At 38.9% G+C, this 23,312-nt stretch overlaps 1 protein-coding gene across 6 annotated transcripts in view; it reads right to left on the bottom strand.

Annotated features, from left to right (window-relative positions):
- Nucleotides 1-2,943: 2,943 nt before the first annotated feature.
- The window catches only part of LOC137866399 (glutamate receptor 2-like), a 64,364-nt gene continuing 43,995 nt past the window's right edge, over nt 2,944-23,312 (bottom strand). The window contains exons 17-20 of one of the 6 annotated variants that reach the window (XM_068702279.1): nt 20,214-20,328; nt 16,055-16,189; nt 13,930-14,075; nt 7,239-7,329 (exon numbers count right to left, since the gene is read on the bottom strand). In XM_068702279.1, the coding sequence (XP_068558380.1) occupies nt 13,935-14,075; nt 16,055-16,189; nt 20,214-20,328 (391 nt within the window). In that variant the 3' untranslated portion in view covers nt 7,239-7,329; nt 13,930-13,934. Of the gene's footprint in view, nt 7,330-13,929; nt 14,106-16,054; nt 16,190-19,324; nt 19,440-20,213; nt 20,329-23,312 lie in introns of those variants that run through there. The other 5 variants (XM_068702277.1, XM_068702276.1, XM_068702280.1 and 2 more) reach the window with 5 other exon arrangements.

Raw genomic sequence — 23,312 nt, 5'->3', positions numbered from 1 at the left:
TTTTAATTAATGAAGTCTGAAATAAAAGGTTTCAATTGAATTTGTAAATGACTGATCACTAATACATCACACCAACATTTTCAAGTCTGATAGGACCATGACAGAGGTTACTGATGGTTAAATGCTTAATTAAAACACACACTTAAACATTGTTTGACTGCACCATCAGATTTATTTTCATCGGAATTCACATGTTAGCTTGTAAATTCAAGGCTTCCTAACAATGAGGCACTTTTAATTTTACTCGGAATGTTTCTTTTGCTTCTAGCACAGCAACTCTTCACCAACTTGGATCAACATTTCTTAGTGGAGAAGTATCTGATAATGAAGACAACCTATTCAATTCAGGGAATGGTAATATGATTTTGAGTTGGATTTCAGAATAATTTAGAACAACTCAAATATGAAATACTCATCCAGTAAGATAATTCCAATGAAAGCCAATATGATAAAGGAGCAGCTCTTCTTGCTGGCTAAACAACAGGTGTCCATAAGGGTTACGACTTTATGTGAAATTATTTTCAACAATGTATGGTGGCGAGTGGGGGGAGGGGACCAACTACCACAGAGATGTGCAAAGCCCATCCTGCAGACCTAGAAATCCAGTTGTGGCGATGGCAATAAGAGCAGAAGGAAATAAACGAACAATGCCACCTGGGGAATTACACCCCATAAGTTGTGGTCTCAAGAAACTTAGCTGGCTTTGGCCAGTGGTGGTGGTGGTGGGGCCAGACTACACCGAGAGCCGACTCACTCACTTCCTGTGCAACACGGCAATCCTGAAAGCAACATCGCTGCAGCCTACATTCATGTTCCAGTGCTTTAAAATGCAATGGTGTCGGGCCTTCACCACATGTGACTAGCCTTTCAACAATTTGCTCTGCTTCACTGAAGAAAAAGGTAACCATTAGGTGAACCTACAAAAGGGAAACTTATTAATTAATTAACAGGGCCCACCATGCTGCAGGCTGAAAAGATACAATTTCACTCTGTGACTTCATTCACAACCTTAAATTATACATGGGATCACTCAAAAGGGTAGGCTGGACAACAATGGGGTTCCAACACAATATGCACAGCCAACATGTCAAGAACAGAAGGCAGTAAACTAAGTATGCAGTGTTAAAAGGCTGATATGTTAAGTGGTCACTTTAGCTACTTACCTGTTACAGCAAACACTGCCAGTCACGACCGAGACGGAGGACAAGGGCCAAAAAGATGAACATATGGTCCAACAGGTGCCTTATATAATCTGGCTCTAAATAGAGAATTGGTTGGGGGAGGAGCCAGGCCTGTGGCTGCCTTCGCCAACACTACACATGGTGCTGTATTTACTAACTTTAGAGGAACATTACCCACCACACAGAGATAAAGTTTAAATTGAGAAGCCTGTGAGGTAACTTTTAGCTCGTCAGATAATTCAAGTTTTGAGTTTTATTTTACAGACATTTATTTTACTTCTTACAGAGAAGCGACTGTTTGTTGTAAACAACAATGGCGGCTCCTAAGGGGGTTAGCGTAGATGCTTCAATAGCATCAGTAGCATCAGTTACATCAGAACCAGAGAGAATTTTTTAAAGTGCCTTTGTGTCTTTTTCCAAACAGTTTTCAATGACGGCTTCTCAAATGGTTCTGTGTAACAAACCATCTGGCGGGTCAGGTTATGTCAACAGTTAATTGGCCAAGGCGACTTGTTTTGTTTCCGGTTTGTAAATTTCTTCTTTATCTAGTAGTGGATTGCAGCCAACTTCCATCGAAACTACACTTTGCATAGCCTAATTTATTTGCTCTAAACCACTTTATGTAAACACATCAAATCCACATTTCAAAAGTTATCTTAACATTAACTTGACAGTTGAATTGATACACGACTGCTGTCTTACAAACTGCGCATGCTGACACAACAATTAGAGGTGTTTTAGGCCTGCTCGCTTTCTCTGCCTCTGTTCTCTCCAACAACGCCGGTGTCTTCCTCCTGAAATTGATCCTGACGATCTCCGCTGTTATCCGCTCTCTGTCAAACACAAGGTGATTGCATATATTGCCGATTCTTAAGAGGTCATAGCGGTTGTAGGCTAAGTATATTGAAAGTGTGCAGACAAACTGTGAATCAATCGATCATACTATCAATTATTGTGCCCGATATATCTTTTGTGTCCTAGAACTCCATTGTTGTTTAAATAATTCACAACACATCAATGAGCCACACTGTTGCACTGGGGGACATATTCCTTCATTATCATGAACACACTGTTGTTTATTTTGACTAAATCCCACATACATGGCCTTGCTGCTCCAAATATTAACTAGAGCACCAAATGTGTATTAATACACTGCTGAAAATAGTCCCCAACAAATTTCCCCCTGTTTGAGTAACATTTAATTAAAAATTACAGTAACCAGCTATGTTTGGAAATTACTGAACCTCTTTAAAGCACCATAAAATGATGCACCATTTTCAAAGGTTTCTTCAGTTGGAAGCAATGGGCTCGGAGCTGAGAGAATCAAACAGGTTAGGGAAGTCAGCGGGTGTTGAAAGAGCAAGGACCAAAGCTGGTTTTGCTCCCTATTGGGAAATTTGTTGACAATAAGACAAATATAGAGTAATTCCACATTTGTCCTTTACACTATTGTTAAAGTTAGGCAACTTATTAAGATTAGGAAAAGAGCACTATTGTGCTATAGAGCACTTTTTATGATTTGGTCCTCACATGCATGCACACAAGCATGTGAGTCATTGCTTCCAAACACTATTGCACGGATCTACAGGAATCTGTAATATGTAATGTGACAACAACAGGGAAGGAGAAGACTTCTAGCAAGTAAATAATACAGGATTTAAAATATTCCAAAAATTAGATTTTTAACTGCTTCATGACGGAGATGCATTCAACATATTTGTTAGACCCCAAGGATACACACAATACTTTTGGTGAGTGACACTGAAGATTAACAGAAACTTTATTAGTATACAAAAACTCCACAGCAGAGCTTTAATTGATGGTCTTCATCAGGATGTGAATGCCAGTCTCCTACATAAGAGTCAGATGCACCACAGACCTGTCCACGAATTCATCCACACAGAGATGTCTCCCCAAAGACTGACCGTCACAAAGTGCATCTAATGGGGATTGTGGCATTGACTGAAGGCTTTATAAGTTATGTCAGCAAATATTTTACAGTAGAGAAGAATGTATGAAAAGTTCAGTGCGTGTATATATATATATATATATATATATATATATATATATATATATATATATATATATATATATATATATATATATATATATATATATGATAGGTATAAAATCAGAAATGATCAGAGAGGGGATACCAGGTCAGAAAATATATCTTGCAATTGTTAACATTCTGATGTAGGATGGAGTAGCTTCCTGGTTAACTGCTTGGTACTTCTACGCTGCCCTTCTATGCACTGCCTTTCGCAAACTATTTGCACTTGTGCATTTGGTGCGAGACTGGTAAAAGGTTTGGTTAAGTTTAGGCACAAAAACTTCTCGTGAATTTTAGGATATGCAAGGCGCAAGGAAAGATAAAATGAACAGTGATCTCCCCAGTCAAATTCATCACCCAAGCATGTTTAATATATACTGAAAAAGGTCAAATGACACAGAAACTATGTGTTAATATTTGTAAAAAAAATGTGGGTGTCCATTAATCCAATACTTAATTTGCTCCGTTGAAAAGCAACTAACAAGATGTTGGTCAAAATTGATAAGTTTAATAGAAAATTAAATTATACCAGAAGCAAAGCTGTAAGTGAAGGTGATAATTCCCACATTTCTCTTAGTGGTTGACATGTTTGGGAGCCATCCCATGGTAACTCCTTATCACTTGACTATAACACCATCAAAATACCTCTGATAATTACAACATGTGGTCATTGCAAAAATCATATGAGTCCATGAGAAGAAAAAGGAAGTAGATCCCACGACATTTTCAGCTTAATTTAAACCAGACGATCAGGTCTTGGGCATTTATCATGTTGTGGGAGAAGCTTTTCAGCTAACCGGCTGGCTTCTAACTATCAGCACAAATAACAGCTCCCTGGTGAAAGAAAGTAGCAGATTTGAGTTCTTAAAAACATACACTATACATAACAAGAACCACATTAATACTGCAATTAATATTGTTAATATTATTCTTATTACTATCATTATTAAACACTAAAATGCAGCCAGGCACAAAGCTTCAGGCTGACAAGTTCATTTGAAAGAAAAAACTCAAAGTGACATGCAAACGTTCTCTTCTTCCTCTCTTTGTCCTCCTCGTCTCCGTTGCCATCATCAGTGCAGTATATTTATTAAAAGGAAGGTCTTTGTTCACAGTTTCCTGTCCACCTCACAGCAGTGAGAGCTCCTATTGGCTCAGGTTTCAGTATCAGCAGCTGCCATTGGCTGAGCATGGAGAGCTCTGATTGGTTCTCATTCTGTTTGGCACTTCATCCAGTTGGCTTCAGAACTCACATGACAATACTATGTGCATGTGCACGTGCAAAATGTGTGGCTCATGTGTGATACTGTATGTCAGTGTGTACTGATGTACTGTATATGTAAGTGGGATGTGTGTGTTTATGTCTGTATGGGTGTACTGACCTATAGACAGGGATGGGCAACATGTCTCACAAGTATTTTAATTATATTCATGTAAACATGTATATATAGAAACTGACCCTGATGATGTCATAGTGATGTTTTCTTAATCTAGAGAGATTACAAAATGGCTTGGATGTGCACTATTAGGATAGAAATTTTGTGTTGAGCTCTCACTACGAAATTCTGATTGTGTTCATTTATCTTCTTTATGATCCTCTTATTTTTAAAAAGAACAAGGGATTTCCACATATGGCTGAAGTTTTACTGAAGCTAACTGGGACTCAAAGGTCTGGATTTGTGGATGCTGGGTTTTATTTAAATGGGGAGAGAATAATATAGATTTGTTCACAGATCCTTTAACAGCATCCCAGAGAAAGCGGCAATCAACAGCAATGGTGATATTGGTTTGAATAAAGTCAGCTAATTATATTGCAAGATGATATTTGAAATTTAGATTTAGTAAAAGAGAAAACTTGAAACGTCAATTTTCAGGATACAAAAGACAGCACCGAAACCGCAAAGTGCCAGAGGATGAAATACAGTTGCGAAGCCCAAATAAATATGTAACAGATTTATTTTCAATTTTAATCAATACAAGCTGTCACACTTCCATCTTTATTTACTATCTTTATTAACTTTATTTAGTCTATTTTCTTGAAATTATGCACGCAACTACAGTGACTGAGTGCACTACAGTACTGTGGCCGAACAAATCTAATGTAGATACGGATGGAGGCCTGAAGCTGCTGCTCTTTTGATGCTTTCACTGCTCGGCTGCAGCATACAAGTTGTTGCCATTTGAAATCTTGCACAGTTAATTCTATCACATAACCGATGCGGCAAAGCATCTGAACACACCACACGGGTACTGTGTCTTCACCGTTAGCTCAGCTAGGGCAATGTAAATGTGTCTCATTGTGTATCTACTTGCAACATGTCACACACAGACACAGATTAACAGTGCAGTCAGAGAGACATTTCTTAATAAATTATATTTTTGAAAGCCTGCACCTGGCTTTACATGACAAAACCGTTTGAAACTGACCTGAAACCAGATACACATGTTCGGTAGCTAAACTCAACCTCAGACAAATGCAGCGTTATTAAACGCAAGCATTTATTAAATTTGAGCTCTGAGTTTGTTTCTCTCATATTCGACCCAATTTAGATAGTGCTACGTCCCTGTCAATCTCCAGTCTGATGACTGATGGCTTTCTATAAAATATGATAAGAAACAAACGCAATAAATGTAATGCTGTTGTTAACAATGGACATTAAAAAGTAGTTAAAAAGTAACTTTGAATGAACTTTAATGGTTATAATACCATTTTAGAAGAAGAGTTGTGTGCTTCACACAGCCAAGACAATTATTTTGAATGTTAAGCTATTACCCATAAACAGGAACAACATATAAATTGGTGAGTAAAAGCTGTTAAAGACACTATACAATGTATTAATAGGATACTGCTAAAGGCGTAGTAACACCAATAACCAAATGCTAATTTATCAAATGTAGTAGTATGTTTGTGTATAAATAATTGTGAAGTTAATGCTTTTTGGCTTTTGTTTGATCACTTAATCCATCCATGATTTTTGTGTTCATAGAGTCTTTCTAACTATTGTGATGGATTACGTTTTATGTAGAATAATGAGTCAATCGGTTTGAAAACTGGTGCAATCTACATGTTGCTCTCAAACCAGTTATTCTCAACGTTTCTAGTTTGCATTTGTTTGGTGCTCTTTGATGCTACCACTAGGTGTTACCAAAGTCAGAAATGCTCAGATCCAACACAAAGGGGCATTGTGTAAATTATTTTGTACCAACATACATTTTGATTAGTTTTTGCCCATCCCTGTGTATAGTGTATGTATTCATACCGTTGGGTTTGTGTGTGTACTGTATGTGTGTGTGCGTGTGTCAGTCCATGCATCTCTTGGGTCTCTACTAATTAGGGATATTCAGGCAGAAATAAGGAAAACAATTAAGATCAGTAACATCATTATCATTATTTGCTATCACAATTACTATTTTGTCATGGATGCATTTTTTCAGGATGTCAGGTTTTTTTCATAGCACTTGAACTCATTTAAACAAGATTCTGCTTTTAGACCCACAATTCCTGATCACATCCCTGATTAATGTTATTGCGTTAACGTCAGCATCACTGTTGTCCTTAGTTTCTATAGCCTCCATGGCAAAAATCTACGAAACAATGATGTTTGTTTAGAAAACTGTCCACTGTGCTTGATTGTTTTTCATGAATTTGTAAATGACAGACCATCTTTCTTGTTGATGATCAAGTGATTCACTTCGTTGGTGGGCAGGTCTTTGCTAAAGCCTGACAGCCAAGTGGTGGGAGGACTACACCTGTCCAGTCTTTTTAGGCTAGATGTTAAAGAGCAGATCAGAAGTCCTCAGAGAGATATGATTGGCTAAACTCCGGATTGAAAATCAGGGCAGATCACTCACGGTGAGTGGTAATTGGTCACCGAAGGAGATGACAAGCATTTCCACTCACTTTCAGAGGGGAAGGGAAGGTGTGTGTCGATTGGCTGTAAGGCACTGGCTCGGGTGTGGTCAGGACAGATCAGTCATGCTGAGGCTCATGGGTAATCCTGGACGGAGGTAAGCCACCGGGACACGACCATTCTCACCGGTCGATCCTGTGATGGATAGACGAGCTTTGGAGCGCATTGCATCTGTGAATTTCATCTGTACAAGGAAAACATATGTTAAACATGTTTTAATCATTAACACCAAAAATAGATACACATCTGCTTCTGTTGGACCATCTGTTCTGATAAAAAAGTTAACCTTGAAGGAATGGTTCATTGTTTTGGGAAATATACTTATTTGTTTTCAGAAGATTGATGGGGGAGCATACTGTATTTCACAATCCCTTAAAATCATCTACAAATTTGTGATAAAAAAAGAGTAATGTGGTACAAGACAGTAATGTAGAATAGAAATGCAACTCATTTTGATGACCCTTGAGAATATGGAATGAAACGTGAGCATACAAAATTAAAGTTATTATCACACAAGCTATCATCTCTGCATTTCCTTTATAGACCTAAAAGATGCTTTCATTAAGGCACTGCCCCTTTAGTCGTCTGTGCAGTACACTGCTGATATTAAAATATTGCTCAGACAATACATGGACTTGCCAAAGTGTTAATTATGTTATTATTTGATTGTTGCCACCAGATTGTCAATTGACATATTCATTTTAATACAGTGCTGCTATGACCTGTGTGCTTCAGACTTGCATTAGATGTCTGAAATCTAATGGAGTGTGGTGTCATCAGGTTTGATTGAATATGTTATTGAGACCCTTTCCTATGACACTTACAAAACTGACATATTGATCCGTTTAAATGGGTCAATGTGAGTCAGCCGACCTCCTCTCGACCATGGTTGGACATCTTTTCAAGAAACAGCAAGCGTGAAAGTGAGACAAACAGAGGTGAAACTGAAACTAAATCTGGTAATTATTTGATCAATCTATGGTTTATCAGTAAAGTTTACAGGACTTGAGACTTGAAGTCTATCCTTTAAGGTGGACAGCTTTATTTTCAATTTAGTGGCAAGTTTCTCCTAAAAGTTTTGCTCAGCTCCACCCCACCAAAAACTTTTTCTGACACAAACCCTGAATTGTTTAAGACAAATATTGCATTTTAATGGAATTTGCATCAATGTAATAAAGTTCAGTGATTTTCTTTTGTTATTTTATCCACAAAGATTGAAACATTTCTACATTTATTTACCAGAAAATGGACACCAACTCAAAATGTTGTTTTTGTATTATAAAATGACACACACAATTGTGTCATTCCACATCACCCAGTCATTTTTAAGCTCTCTGCAATGTGGTTATTGCGGAGATTATTTTCATCCTTCCCAATTAATGAATAGAAATACATGTTTCCTTAGTTTATGGTATTAGCCCATAGGTTATATGTGTGTTAGTGTGTCTGTGCGCGCTCACAGACACACCAACACACACACACACACACACACACACACACACACACACACACACACACACACACACACACACACACACACACACACACACTCACAGAGAAAGAGAAAGAGAAAGAGAAAGAGAGAGACAGAAATGTAAGGAATTCTTTGAAAATCTACAACATTTCCTGAAGCCACTAAATGCAGCAAGACATACTGTAGCATTATGTCACGAATGAATGGACAATGTGTGTAAAACCAAAGTATCGGGTATACTGCAGTATGACCAAAAGTGTAGAGACATTCAAGGCAAATCAAATCATTGAGGAAGAAACATTGACATTATTGGAGAATGAATACTAGTTTGGAGGAAAGAAACTTCTCACATTATCTCCTTGTTAGGAACACATGTTATGCTTGAATGAGGTTTTAAAATCAATGATTTACCTGAATGGTTTAATAAACTAGTGAAGCTAAACTAAGGAAATCAAATGTTATGACTATAGCTCTTGCTCCCTGAAAGAAAGAAACAAGGTACAATACATATAGTATAGAATATCATGTCTTTGTGTGGCCGGGCTAAAAATATGGTAGCTCATTCCTCTCATTTAGGAAGCAGAAATTATATTCATCATTGCTTTCCTTTCGGTTGATTCACTCCGTACAACACGAATAATTTGCGACGTATATATTTTCCCCCCAAAGTAGCTACGGAGGTGGCAAATCTCCAACACTAGCTTATAGTGTTGACTAAGCAGGAACATATAAACGTTTCATCTGAAAGATCAAACGGAACCAAAGCAATTGAGAACAACTGGCTCACTCACTAATACATCTTTTAGCAACTCCCATGACGTTGCCCTTGCCCCTGGTCGGGTCTGCAATAAAGACTTTTGCTGAATCAAGCCCGGAGAAGCCCCTGCTTAGACAGAGTTTTATCCATCCCTGCATTGTCAACACCGATGAACATGTTCAGATAAACACAATTTGAGCATAATCTATACATGTGTGTAACACTCGCACAGCACACAACTCCAACTTGCACTCTCTCAATATAGAGACACTCGCAGGTCTAAAATGGAGTGCGGTTTCCTTCCTTTCTGCGAAACAACAAAGTTAAGGCTTAAACTCTGAAAGTAGAACCACTGTATTGCTTTCTTTCACAGTGTACTGATGACACAAACACAGTTGTCATAACCAAAACTGAAACCGATAACCAATCGCTACTGTTCTCTCTACGCATACTGAATTTACCAATGTAGATCACTCAGGGAACCCACTGCAAGCTGACGAATCTGCAGCACCATAGTGAGAGTGGCTGCTGCCCTTTGGTGAGCAAATTGAGGATGGCATTATTTATTAATTTAGATTTATTTGACCTGCTCTGTTACTGAGACTGTGTTAAGGGATGTCATCCCTGTTTATCCTAATTTTGTTGATCAGGGAAGTCATTGGACTTTCGGAGCATCAGCGCTCCAAGCTTCACCAACGGGCGTAACTGATTACATGGAACAGCATTACGTAATTATACAAAAAAAGTTAGTTACAAAAAAAAAGACAATCAAATAACCAATACATTTTGTAAAATTTGTAATTACAAACTGGATTACCATTTTAACACTACAGCAGCAAAGCTGTTTGTTTGGAGGTGCAGCAGATCAGTGAGGGAGCCGTCAGGTAGAGGCAGGTGGTGTGGCCCACGTTAGTAAAAAAATTACTATGTATGTATATTTGTTGACGTTTAGCTTTTCAAAAACTACATTTTCACTGCGGTCAAAAAACACAAAGGGTGATGCGCACCTGTTTTAAAAGAACGGTCTAGCAGCAACAGCACCATGAATTCCATTCATATAACACAATATCAATACCACAAAATTATATAATTTTTAGGGTGAGGACATCATAAAATATGAAATGAGCTTTGAATGTAAAAAAAATGGCATGGCACAGACTTAGAGAATTGATGAATTAATTTAATTACCGTATTTTTCGGACTATAAGGCGCACCGGATTATAAGGCGCACTGTGAATTAACGTGTCTATGTTCACACATAAACCGCACTGGATTATAAGGCGCATTAAGCAAAACAAAACAGTCCGGTAAATCAAACTTTATTCAACTCAGTTGTAACAATAAATACCGGTACAGAAAAATACACTCACTTATCGATTCATTCCTCTTCCACAAATCCATTGAATTCTTCATCTTCAGTGTCTGAGTGAAACAGCTGTGCGATTTCGGCATCAAGAATGCCCGAATCCCTCTCGTCATTTTCCGAGTCAGTCTTGTTGCCGTTATCGGTACTTGGCTGTTCAGTGATGATTCCAGCTTTCGTGAAAGCTCGGACGACGGTTGCGACCGATGGTTACTTGTTGTGCTTATTGATCGATTTTGACTTTTAGTTTAGACATTACATTCCTGTTACGGGGCCGATCAGGTAGTGACACAGCGTACCGTAATGCTCCGAATATCCATTGAGCGGAGCGGCTTCGTTGCTTACCAAAGTCGTACTTATACATTTCGGCAGATTTTTGAGCGCATTGTACCACATAAAATCGATCAATAAGCACAACAAGTGACCATACATAAGGCGCGCTGGATTATAAGGCGCATTGTCAATTTTTGAGAAAATTTAAGGATTTTAAGTGCGCCTTATAGTCCGAAAAATACGGTAATATAGGAACTGATGAACACTAATGTGCCAAATGATTTGGATGATGGCAACATTTTCACAGCTAGAAGGCAGAACATGTGCTGCACTGTGATGTTTTTCCCTCTTTAACAGACAAATTAATGGGGACATTTCAGCATTGTTTTTTTCTCTTGTCTTTCTTTGCATATTTGGTATTGAGGTAATCCAAAAGTAATGAAAAGTAATCTGATCACAAAACTTTTATATTGTGATAGTAATTGTATCGGATTCAATTCCACCACACCGTTCACCAGACACATCGCCTGATAAGTTTGTAGCATGGGGCCAGAGCAAAGGGCCCGAACAGAGCCTGTCTGCTCCTGGGAAATTTTCTATAGCTGCATTACCAAAATCAAAATAAATGGCTCAGGGGGAGGGAAAACGCTGCAAACATAAATGGTTGGCAAAGGACAGGTCCACTCCAAAGCCAGTTTCTGAGCTACCTGACAGTACAGGGAGAAAGAGGTTGCGTCATCCAGCCTAAACAACGCAGGAGCAGTGTTCCGGTCTCAAGGCAAAGGCTCTTGTTCATCTTCTGACAGACCATGGATATCCAAGCCATGTCCAGAATGTCATGGTCATCATGGCCACAAGCGAGCTCAAGGTGCTGCTGGCTAGTGCTTTCAGAGGGCTAGACCTTCAACTCTGCTAAATATTACACATATTCCATATGGTCAACCTCGCTAAGTAATGCTTTATGTCGTCTCACTCAGGACAATCTGGGTCTCCTGACTCCTGACAAGAAGAAGAGGTAGTGCCATGCAACAGCAGTTTTTTTCCAAGCACTTTCTCCACAAACGTGACCCACCATTTCAGGGTTGAGTACTGGAGCTGGCAACAAAATGCACAACTGAGGCTCAGTCAATACTTTCCAAGAGGCAATAATCCCCAGGAAAACCAGACAGTGCACTTCGTGGAAGTCCTTTTTGTTCTTAGAAAAATCACAGTTTTTTCCAACCAGGTAGGCTGGTTGGAAACTTTTTCTTTGCCTGCTTTACTTTAGTATTTAGTTGGGGTAGTTCTGTAACACTGAAGTAACCAATCAGAGCATAAGTAGCTCACTTCTTATGCTTCATAAGTGGTGTCCTCAATCAGGCCATGTGTGGGTGTGATATCCCATGTGTTGTAACGAGTAAATCAACTCAAAGGGAACAGTGGTATTTATCACTGTACTGCAGTGGTATTACACTTACATTTGTTCTACCAAGAAGCCCAGTGTTTGATGATGCTACTAGTATAAACCATCCCTTCTTTAAAATGAAATCATGGGCCTGCCTAATGAAAACCTGACATTAAGACGGATGGCAATGATTGGCCAATGAGTCAGTCCATTAAAGAGGATGATTGGCTAGAAAGTAAGAAAGGAGGATCAGGAAAGGCAAAAAGTAAAAAGGGAAAAGTGGAAGTGGGTAAGAGGACAAGAAAGAGAGCGGAAGAGAGGAGAGGAAAGGAAAAAAGGAAGGAGAGAGGTAAAGGAGTGCAGAGAGGGTAGGAGGTGTGGTTAAGGGGAGAGGAGAGGTCAGGGGAGGGGAAAAAAAAGGGATAGAGGAGGTAAGCAAGCTGTTGGGTAATGAGTGAACAAAGGAAAGGAGTTTCACAGCCATATACAGTTTTGACAAGATACCTTGTAAGCAGTGTTAATCTAGAATTTATTATGGTCTTCATGCTACTTTTGTTTACCAAGAACTGCTGCATTCAGAATATGCAGAATATCATACCACTCTGCAATGCCAGTCAGCCTCAGCGGCAGCTTTTGTCTCATTGTAGTGATAATGCAAATAAGCAAAAAGATTCCAGGTTCATGGGCAATAATGAAATCATACAGATCAAAAGCGTTGTGATTTTTCTTTTCAGAACAGGTTATACTATTGATTAAGTATTACATCTAAAACCACCCCCAATAAATTGGAAACAAATCAGCAGCTTGGAGTCTTGCTGAACTAAAACTTGGAATCACATTTTTGTCTTTGGACAGTAGAAGATCTGTTTTATCCTTAGAAGGAAAACGCAAAGACTGGGCTGACATGTGTCTGTCATTTATTCATTTGGAGCATGAGCGTCCCATAAAATGAATGGTCATTGCAATGATAGACGCATTTGCTGTTTAAATGATGGGTCTAATTCTTTAAGCTGTACCAAACCAGTTTTCATGATATTAAATGAAAGCAGGTATGTCAAATAATTATGGTTTAAAAAAATAGCTGTCTGGTGACCAGCCGATTGAGGCCTCAGTACCTCTTTTTAATAGAAAATTCAAATGTTTTCATTCACTAATCATTCCCTCTTTGATTTTGCAATATGTTTTTCCAATTCAATGTGAAATCACTGCCACTAAAACTAAACAATAATCACTCCTTAACAGCCTACCAGAAAAGAGAAGAGCATTTGAGCCACTGTAAGACTCAGGACATTTAGAGTTTAATTGCTTGTGGCTTAACAGCAATCAAAAACAGTTCATGTTTTCCCACAAGTGGCATTATGGATCATTGAGGCCCAATAATGCAGTTTGCCATTGAAGCTGCTATGCATCACCATAATGTGAATGCAGCTGCTGTTCGATGGTATGAATGAAAGCCAATTCAATTAATTGTCTAAACATTGTCTATGACTGTGAGGTTAGGAAAGTTTTAGCCATCAATCATCACTCTCCTACCCGTGTTAGATCTTGACACTCTCAATGCCGTAAACGTTGTAGCCCTCTTTATAGGTGGCGTAGTTTGGCTGGTGGCTGGGGGACAGCAGGTTGAAGTTGGGGGCATGTTGAGGAGAGGACAAAGTGTGTGTGTAGTTTCCTGTGTGCTGGGGGGACGACAAAGTGTTGGCTGCCACCTTCATAACAAAAATAAAGTCATTGTTATTACTATACTGATTGTAACAATGATGACTCTTTAGCCGTGTGGCTGTTATGAATAATTCATCTTACAACAATAGTTTGAGTACTGATGGCACCAATAATAGATGACTGCAAAAGCAATATGGATTTGTAATACAATAGAGAGTGAGAGAGAGACAGAGAGAGCGAAAATGGCCTTTTAAGACCTGTCTACACATGAAAATGTGATAAAAATACAGCTACTTTTTTATACAGTAAATGGCAACAGCATGTGTGTACTCCAAAGCCCAAATGTCATGTTGCAAATAATGAAAGAATAAAAAGATAACAATTCCATTATGACAGAAATGCATTATAACCGACGACTTAATTAAATTGCCTCAATTTCAGTAAATAAAATCCAAAGGAAATACAATGATATAAAGGTGATATGTCGGTTCTGAATTCTGCAGATTGTGCTTGAAAAAATATCAACCTGAAAAACAGCCAGAATAATCATGAATAAGACTACAAATATCACTATCATCACTGGGACAGACCCAGTGAGCCCATATGTGTTTTGAGCTTGAAATTAAAATGTCTAGACCGCTATTTGCAAGGTCCACAAGCTATTAACAAATAGCTGATGAGGAAATTTGTTATTCTGAAAAATAATTTGGGGCTTTAAAACCTTCCCATAAAATGTCCTATTTGCTCCATTGAGCATTGAGCCTGTTAGTCCTTTTGCAAATATAATATAATATTAATAAAAATAGAAATAGTAATTTTTGTGGAAAAGCATAAAAAAAAAAAAACATTCACTGTACACTACCAGCAAACAGCAGACAGGAACAGTTAGAGACTAGCTGGTGAACATAGTGGAGCATTTAGCAGCCAAAGAGAAAGATATTTCACTTAGGATTCATCAGGTGGCCAGAAACATGACTCATGCTGGCAAATATGAAAACATTGAATCACTATAGATTTGACAGTGTTTACCACACAAACCACTCAAAACCTTAAGATTTCAGGTACACCTTAAAAACTGGCTCCTCTAGGGAACGCCAGGTCAGTGAAACAGCAAGGAACCTTAATCTATACTTAACATTAGTGGTTGACCAGAAGTCAGTGGATGGGCAGAGAAAGTAGTTTGTAAATGCTTTGGAGCAGACACACAGCGAGAAGATGAAAACATCTGTCTGGATATATACTTAAGACAGTAACTTCACAAATGAGGTTGAAATCAAGCGTGGATTGATGCTTCTGTGGTGTTTACGCACTGATGAGATCTTACGTCTGGTATGAATTTGAGGTATGACTCTAGTTGTGGATTTCAGATTTCCTATACACATTCATTTGCTAGTTTATTAGGTCAACCGAGATACAACTAATGCAGTCTACTCCAGCAGCCCTAGAATAAATCCTACCTTCATGAAGGTTCTACGGTTCAGTTTTTGTTTTAGAGAGGTGTTGATTAAACTTAATGGTCATGGGGCCAGAGTTTGTGCTGTGTATAATTGTGTTATACTGAGGGGTGTTTCGATTATTTTGTACAACCCCCTTGATCTAAATAGGATGGACGGTATAAAGTATAATGCAATAAAATTCAACAGCATCACAAACAACAAAAATGACCATAAAGGTGTACCTAATAAACAAGCAACTGATTGTAACCTAATAGATGGATAATATCATAAAGACACAGGCATACTATTTCTTATATAACATTGAATGCACTTCTATGTCATATAAATTTCACATTAACCACACAGGATTTTGCTTTTCTGGTTTTATGACTGGAAGGCATTTGATCATTTGTTTCATTACTCATCACACAAATTCAGACTATTTTAGTGAGAATCCTACATGTAGCATATTTAAAACTCATAATATTACAATAATACTAACTATTTTTAAGATGGAAAGTGAATTCAAATTCAAATTGGTATTTGAAAATATAAGGTACCTTCATCTTTTTGGCCTCTGCGCGACTCTTGTAGCAAAACTCTACCAGCGCTACCATCATGGCCAGACCCAGACCTCCAACCAGGATGTAGAAGACCCCTGCTACGTTACTGAGAGACAGGGCGCTGGTCTTCTCCTAATACACACACACAAAGGCAAAAAAAGAAGGCAGCCAGCCAGAGAAAAGTGTTAGTGGGGTGTTTTCATGTTAACAGCCAACTAATGTAACGACTGACACACTACCATTAACCTGTCATCTGCCTGTCTACAGATTATTTAAGATTAAGATAGCACAGAGTCACAGACAACTAAGGTAAACCTGACCTGGACACACTTAAACCATTCTTACCCTTTATCAGTTTGTCTATGTGTAAATATGTGTACCTTTGTATGTAGTGTATTTATGCATGTGTGACTTTTTTTTCACTGATATGACTGTGTTCACAGAAGTCAGCAGTTACTTTGGTGAGTACAATTTCATCATAAACGATAGAAACCTTGGAAACTGTTGTTCTATTTCATTCTTCCTGAAGGTCAAAAGCAGTGCTTAACACTGTACGTTATCCTTCCTATGTGACCTGGGATGACGAAAGGCAGCCTTGCTTACAGCCCATGTCATCATCAAAGATGTCCATTGCAGCTTCTCACAGGTAATCCGTGAATACAGGACAATACAATACAGAACTAAAAGCTTAGAATGAAAAAGCAGGTAATCGGATACTCTTTGCTAGTAGGCCTGTAACTGTATGGTCGGAGCAATGTTTACGTCCTCACAGACAGGTGTTTACGCTGAGTGCCTAACATTATGGATATGATCTTCGCCAGCTCTGAAGCTCGGCAAGAAAGGTCGCCAAATACAATGTTCACACTACGAATGACAAAAGCAACAAAATGGTGGTGTGAACACAGCATAAGGATTGCTTTTGATCCTGTGTAATCTTTTTTCTTTGACCTAACCCATCATTCTTCCTAAAGATGCTGGCTCCGGCCCAATTTAATCAGGGTTAGTGTTACAGGACCTATAGGCTTAAAAGGCGAGGAAGCTTGTTTAGCAGAACTACTCTGCCCAGTGAGGGCCTTAAGGCCTTTTATACAGTGCTCGTCGTGCCTTTCACCACTCTGACGACTTGTTTGGCTGGTATGGGGGCCCCAGGAAACGGCACATCCTGTCCAAGACTTTCCAGATGAATTGCAAAGGTAATTGGGGAGGCATACAGGTCTGCCTTTGCCTCTCAATACAAGGTGCCTCTCCACCAGGAGTGTGCCCACTTTTTGAGATTTGTGCAGCTGCCTTTTAAGAACTATCCAGCCGTAAGGCCAGTAAGGTGGGTACTGGATTCCTTGTGACTATATTGGTAATAGTCATATAGTGTTAGGCACTGCCTCTGTGGGTCAGGAAGAATGAAATAGAGGGGGAGTTATGCATGTTACTCCCGTTCTATGAATTCTTGATGAGCATTCTCTGTAACTTCGAATCTTTCAGAGAATTGAGTGGACATCTTCGATGATGATGTAGACTCACAATGGTGGAACTGGTCTACGTCTACATGACCTGCGCGTATGCACAAGATGGATAACATCCAGTGTTAAACTGTGCCTCTGGTGGTCATCCAGAATTCTTAGAACCATAGTTACATACACAACTCTTATTTACCTTTAATCTTCATATCTTAGTGGAATCAGCCAAATGTCACATACACAGTATAATCAACCAGTTTAACATCTGACTTTAAAAGATAAAATTTACACTTTCTATGTGGATGTCCAATCAGTGTTGATGGTAAATGTAGACAATTGAAGCATTAAATTACTCGGGTGCTATACTGACCGAGAAAGCAAGAGTTCTCATGCAGTAAAATCTGTTGTACTTCCTGAAAGTCAAGGAAGAACTACAAACTACTTCAGCTTATATCTCTCTGGGTAGCCAGCATGGGGGCACTGTGCTCGCTCTAGATGCCGCTCAAAAATGGAACTTCTTAAAGTTGTTGTAAATTCCATTCTATAAAAAAAAAAGTTTAAAAAAAACAAACAAACAAAAAAAACAACAGAAATTCCTTCATTTGTATTGCTAAATAGTTACGTTTGTAACAGCGATAATCGCATCCCAAAATATGAGTGCAGAGGACGTTATGGACGAAGATACATTTTACAGTGATTTGGCTGGCTTGGATATTCAGCCGTATTAATTAGAGCGAGAGTATACCGTTGGAGAAATGAAACAGAGTATTCATCAGTGAATGGGGCAGATTTAGTTGTCATCATGTGACCCAAGTGTGGAAAACTAGGTTAACGGTCCACACTTATGTGATGATGACACCTGATACACTTCCATTTGCTGAAGAAGACTGTGAGATGCAACTGAAAGACCTGAAATCAGGTAAGTGGACCTAAGAGCTTAGGTTTTCACGTACCAACACAGTTTAATCCATATCATCACAGTTCGGTCTGCTCAGTCACCAAGTGCCATCTATGTATCATACTATGCTTAAAGATTGCCTTGAGCTTGAGTTTCCAGGAGTCAAGGGAAACAGGGCTTCATCCAATAATGTACATGCTGCTTCCTGTAAGGTCTGCCAGCTGTTCAAAGTTGACAGTAATATATTCTATGTAAAAGAAGCTAGGCCCCTCTGAAGGGTCTGGGTGTAGCCTTTGGCAGAGCAGATACACCCACGCCTAAACCCACAGAAATGGGGGAAACAAATAACAAAACAAAAGAAGAAGAAAAAATGCCTTGACGCAACATGCCTACCCTCCAAAAAGTCCTTAACCTACAGACATGGCTATCCCCTTCATTACCCCACATAACACATTACTTTTTTTTATGTATATAATGTGATTATTATTAAATCTCCATATACAACTCTTACTTTGCAGACATTAACTTTGAAACTATCAGAATCAGGTTTCAGACAGACGGTCAGACTTAAACATAAGTGTTAAAACAGACAAAACAAACACTTCAGTGAGCCTAACTGCTAATGCACAGTGAGTTTATCTTAAGACGTTTCTCTCTGTTTTCAGGACACTACTTGTTATTCTTATTATCAACATTATACTTACAGTTTGAGTTAAACCTCCACGCTTTAACCTGGGGTGTCCTTAGCATTACATAGAGTTGGAACTAATCTGTACTTAACCATTCTGTGCAAGTTGTGTTTCCTTCAGGTTAACACACATGAACATGTTAAACTACTGTAACCAAGCTACATGTGCATGTTGCATGTGTGAACAGACAATGTGATTGATTGATCCACAGACATATAAAACTAACCTTATTGGTGGAGTCCTTGAAGCCACACTCTCCTTTATCGTACCACCACTTGTTTTTCATCTTGTCTAGGGTCCCTTGCTCATTCAGTTTCAATACGGCAAGGTTTACTGGCACTCTTTAATGGGAATAACATAAATAACATCATTATCAATGTTATCTTATGTTATTAGTGGGGCAGCAATTCTCACACTCTGGTCTAGCGACCAAGACAGGGCCCACTAATGTTTGTTATTCGCAGGGACTTCATTCGTCATGAATGATACAAAATTAAAGCTTGGGAGATTATTTTAGCCCCCAGTGGACTGTGTAGACCTTTCAGTCTGTAACAAAACTGTTAAGAATGAAGTCTTTTACTGTCAAGGCCCCTCTGTTTGGCCTCAGAAACAGAGAATGAGAGGCGCTGCAAAGAAAAGCCTTTCTGCTTTTTCAGCAGTAGTATTCCTCCAGGCCAGAGCCATAGATAAACGGAGTTTGCCCAGTTTGCACAAACTCTTTATCAACAGCCCTTCTCCTGCACTGTTGCTGCCATCTGGTATGAGGTCACCTGACCCTAACCTTGCCCCTGAAGCCTGCCCTAACCCTGACCTCAACCAAACAGGGTGCAACACATCTGTAAAAGAAGCAGCACAGACAACAACGCTACCTGCTGGTGGTACTTATACGCAACTGCTAAATCTAGTATATGTAATAACAATGAGTATTGATTTGTTCTCGGATTTATGTGAAAGGCTACAGCTACAGCACGTTGGTACCTTCACATGTGGCGTTATAACTGTGCTGCTTCTTTAGGTCTTTTTTTACACCTGATAACCCAGCGTTACCTTCATGTTGGTGTGTTTTAGTGTGTACGTGTGTGTGTGTGTGTGTGTGTGTGTGTGTGTGTATTAACCTTGCTCTCTCCTCCTCCGCTGCCGCATTCGCCCTTGTCATACCACCACTTGTTTTTCAGTTTGTCCAGCAGCCCCTGCTCGTTCAACTTTAACACCGCCAGGTTCACAGCATTTCTACATGAACACAGTGGCTGTTAGCAGTTCAGTTGTTGTCAATGTCAGTCCTCCTGCTGGTATGCATGTTAGCAGCATGAACTCTTAAACCTTAGCATAAACAGATTATACACAGCTCAAATGCTTCTCTTTTCTTACCAGCAAACTGATCAGTATTAGAAATGATTAGCTTTAACATGTCTTAGCAGCTAAGCTTGCTTACTTGCCAAGTAAGCATAGAAATAAGAATGTTGAATAGGTCTGCGTTAGAATCACATTATATTCCGTTATAGAACCATAAAGATAGGGTTGGGTTCTGATAGGCAGTTGTTGATTGATAATTTACAAATCTCTTTTCGAATCATTTCTCTCTCCTCGCTCTTTGTTACAAAACTTCCATGAATCAGGTTCCCATTGTTAGCTGGCACTGACTGTTGTTTTTGCAGGTTAAAATTAATTTACTTGCTTAAAAGCCAAAATAAAACTTTTTTTGTCTGGTTAATGTGCTCTCTGCAAGCTATTTTTGTGCGAAACCCTGTTTTCCCTTTAAATAGTGTTTTCTGTAGCAATGTTTAGATCGGTTATGGTAACATTGAACTCGCTAAAATAATTGAGATCTTGGAATCTTGAAACCAGTGGCATCACTGAAATGAAAGACCTCAAGTATTTACAGTAAGTTGTATCAGAGGTTGGTCTGTAAACTGTGATGGATGTTTAAAAACAGACAATTTGCGTAATAATTTTCCCACTTGCCTTCATTCTCTCTTCCAGGTAAGTTTGACTAACCAGGTGGTGTGTTTACAACCTATGCGATCATCTGACGGTTCCATTTTAGTGATGTCAACATGTCCCAAAATTAAAGAGTTTTACTGTGAACTGATTCCCAAACAACAAAAATAAATCCAAAGCTGTAATAAACCATAGTTAAACCATAGTTTGGTTAAAGTTAAGTTGTAGTTTTGCTTATCAGAAATTATTGATGAAACAGTTTGGTCTAAATCTACAATTCAGAACAATAGACCTCATGGTCCTTTCATGTTTTCAGCAATTATGTTCTAACATTTATTCTATGTTTAGGAATACATCTCAAATTTTACTTTGCCTGGAAATAAAATAGGGTCAGAATTTTAGATATATTTACAAATGTATAAAGCTGACCCTTTCTAAAATAGATTCGATACGGGATTTGAAATAATTCAGATTCAATAAGCTTGTTTAATATTATATTCAGTTCCATAAAATGCCATCAGATCCCAACCATATATAGATATAAAAACAACTCGCCCATCCCATCCCAGTTAAAATATTTGTCTGCATTGCAGAAACCAGTAATCATCCTCCTCTAAGCCTTACTGCTGTTATTCAGGGTCAAATCTACATGAGTACCATTATTTTGAGCCTGGTAACATTCACTGATGGTGATTCTGGCGACTGCCAAGTATTAGGCCATTAGTTTTCATGGGTACTTTCACATCTGTGTAAAAGTAACTAAAATTGATGGTAAATGATTGCATGATTAGACCAGGAGCAAATGAAACTGTCATTTTAACATAGCAAAGGGGCTGAGTTATGTATACTTTGGTGAGGCAGATGAATTAGGAGCAAATACATTTTCTAGCATAAGCGCCAAGTTTCCCTTTCATGCTAAGTCAAACTAAAGAATGATTCTTCTCGGTTCTACCGCCCTAATTAGGATTAATTTATATACTGATATATGAAATAACAGTCACAAATATGGTTGACGTTTAATAGATTTACTTAATTAACTATTTTTCTAACTATGCATACCTAATATTATGCATATCATGGTCAACTTTATATCAAATCATATCAAATATATTTAGAATAGTTGGTATAGCCAGTAACATTACAAGTTGATTGTGGTTGTTTTTTTTGGGCAGTATCCAGTGTCACTCAAGATTTAATACCTTTGAAATTGTCGTAAAGTAACAAGCTCTTAAAAAGTAGTTATTTTTCGAACTTCATTCTGTGTTTTCACTGTGGGAATTGCCTTTGAAGCTCCTTTGACACCACATCTGTCCGACATACCAGTCAAACCCCGTCCCCCCCAAAGTCTTTCTTGCACTCTTCCCTTGAGAAACAATACTTAGCTCCCTCATCTTCCCAAGGCTATCTTGGATACTGCTTAATAGGTATCCTGTTCCCAGAACATTTTCCACAGTTTCGAGATTGTGCTGAAAGAGTGTGAAGGAAATAAGCTGTTACTGGTCCAATTCTTTCAAGAGTATGCTTCCTATCAAGGGCTACTCAAAGCTGAAGATCACACAAATTGTGTGATGAACAGAAGGCAGCAATTGATGTGGCCAACAACATGACCAAGGCCTTTTCAGCCCAGCCTTGGAGGCTGGAAGCAGGATTGACCTCTGCTTACCCCAAAAACACATACCCACAATTGGCTTTGCTGCAGCAGTGTGGCAGAGGCAGGGGGTGCCAGAATACAGGCAGGACAACACTGAGAGCCCATGGCCTTAAGTAAACATGCCTTTGCTGCTTTGACAGCTAGGAACTGGCCCTCCAGAATGTTGACACAAGAGGATTCTTGTGTGTGGAGGCAGAACCGTTCATGATGAGAAATAACAGCATCAGAATATTCTCCGACAAAGATAACTATCTCATATGCTCACAATTGCGTGTCAGCAGGCAGTCAGGGATTCTGTTATGGTGATAAACCATCCCAGGGATCTGTCTCCCTTTTTCAGCTGGGGAAAGTTGCAATGTTCAGACTGCCTACACCCTATGTGTCTTATGGCTTCAGTGATATCGGTAGTATCTCTGAATCGTCTTATAATGAGGGATTTGGTAGCATTATCACAACTGTTCCCTTGTGATCACCTTGGGTTGAGGCTTAAAATAACAAAACATTGACTTGCATTGTCACTCTGCATCAGTGGAGGGGCATCAGCTGTGGCGTTGGTAGTCCTGTTTTCCAGGGTAACAATGACAATGGATGCATGCCTGTGCGGTGCAACCATGATGGGCAGGGC

Source organism: Cebidichthys violaceus, unplaced genomic scaffold, assembly GCF_023349555.1.
Source record: "Cebidichthys violaceus isolate CVI_PGR_0920_01 unplaced genomic scaffold, fCebVio1.0.p SCAF_82, whole genome shotgun sequence".
In the NCBI taxonomy this organism is placed as follows: Eukaryota; Metazoa; Chordata; class Actinopteri; order Perciformes; family Stichaeidae; genus Cebidichthys; species Cebidichthys violaceus.
This window is presented reverse-complemented; position numbering and strand designations above follow the sequence as displayed.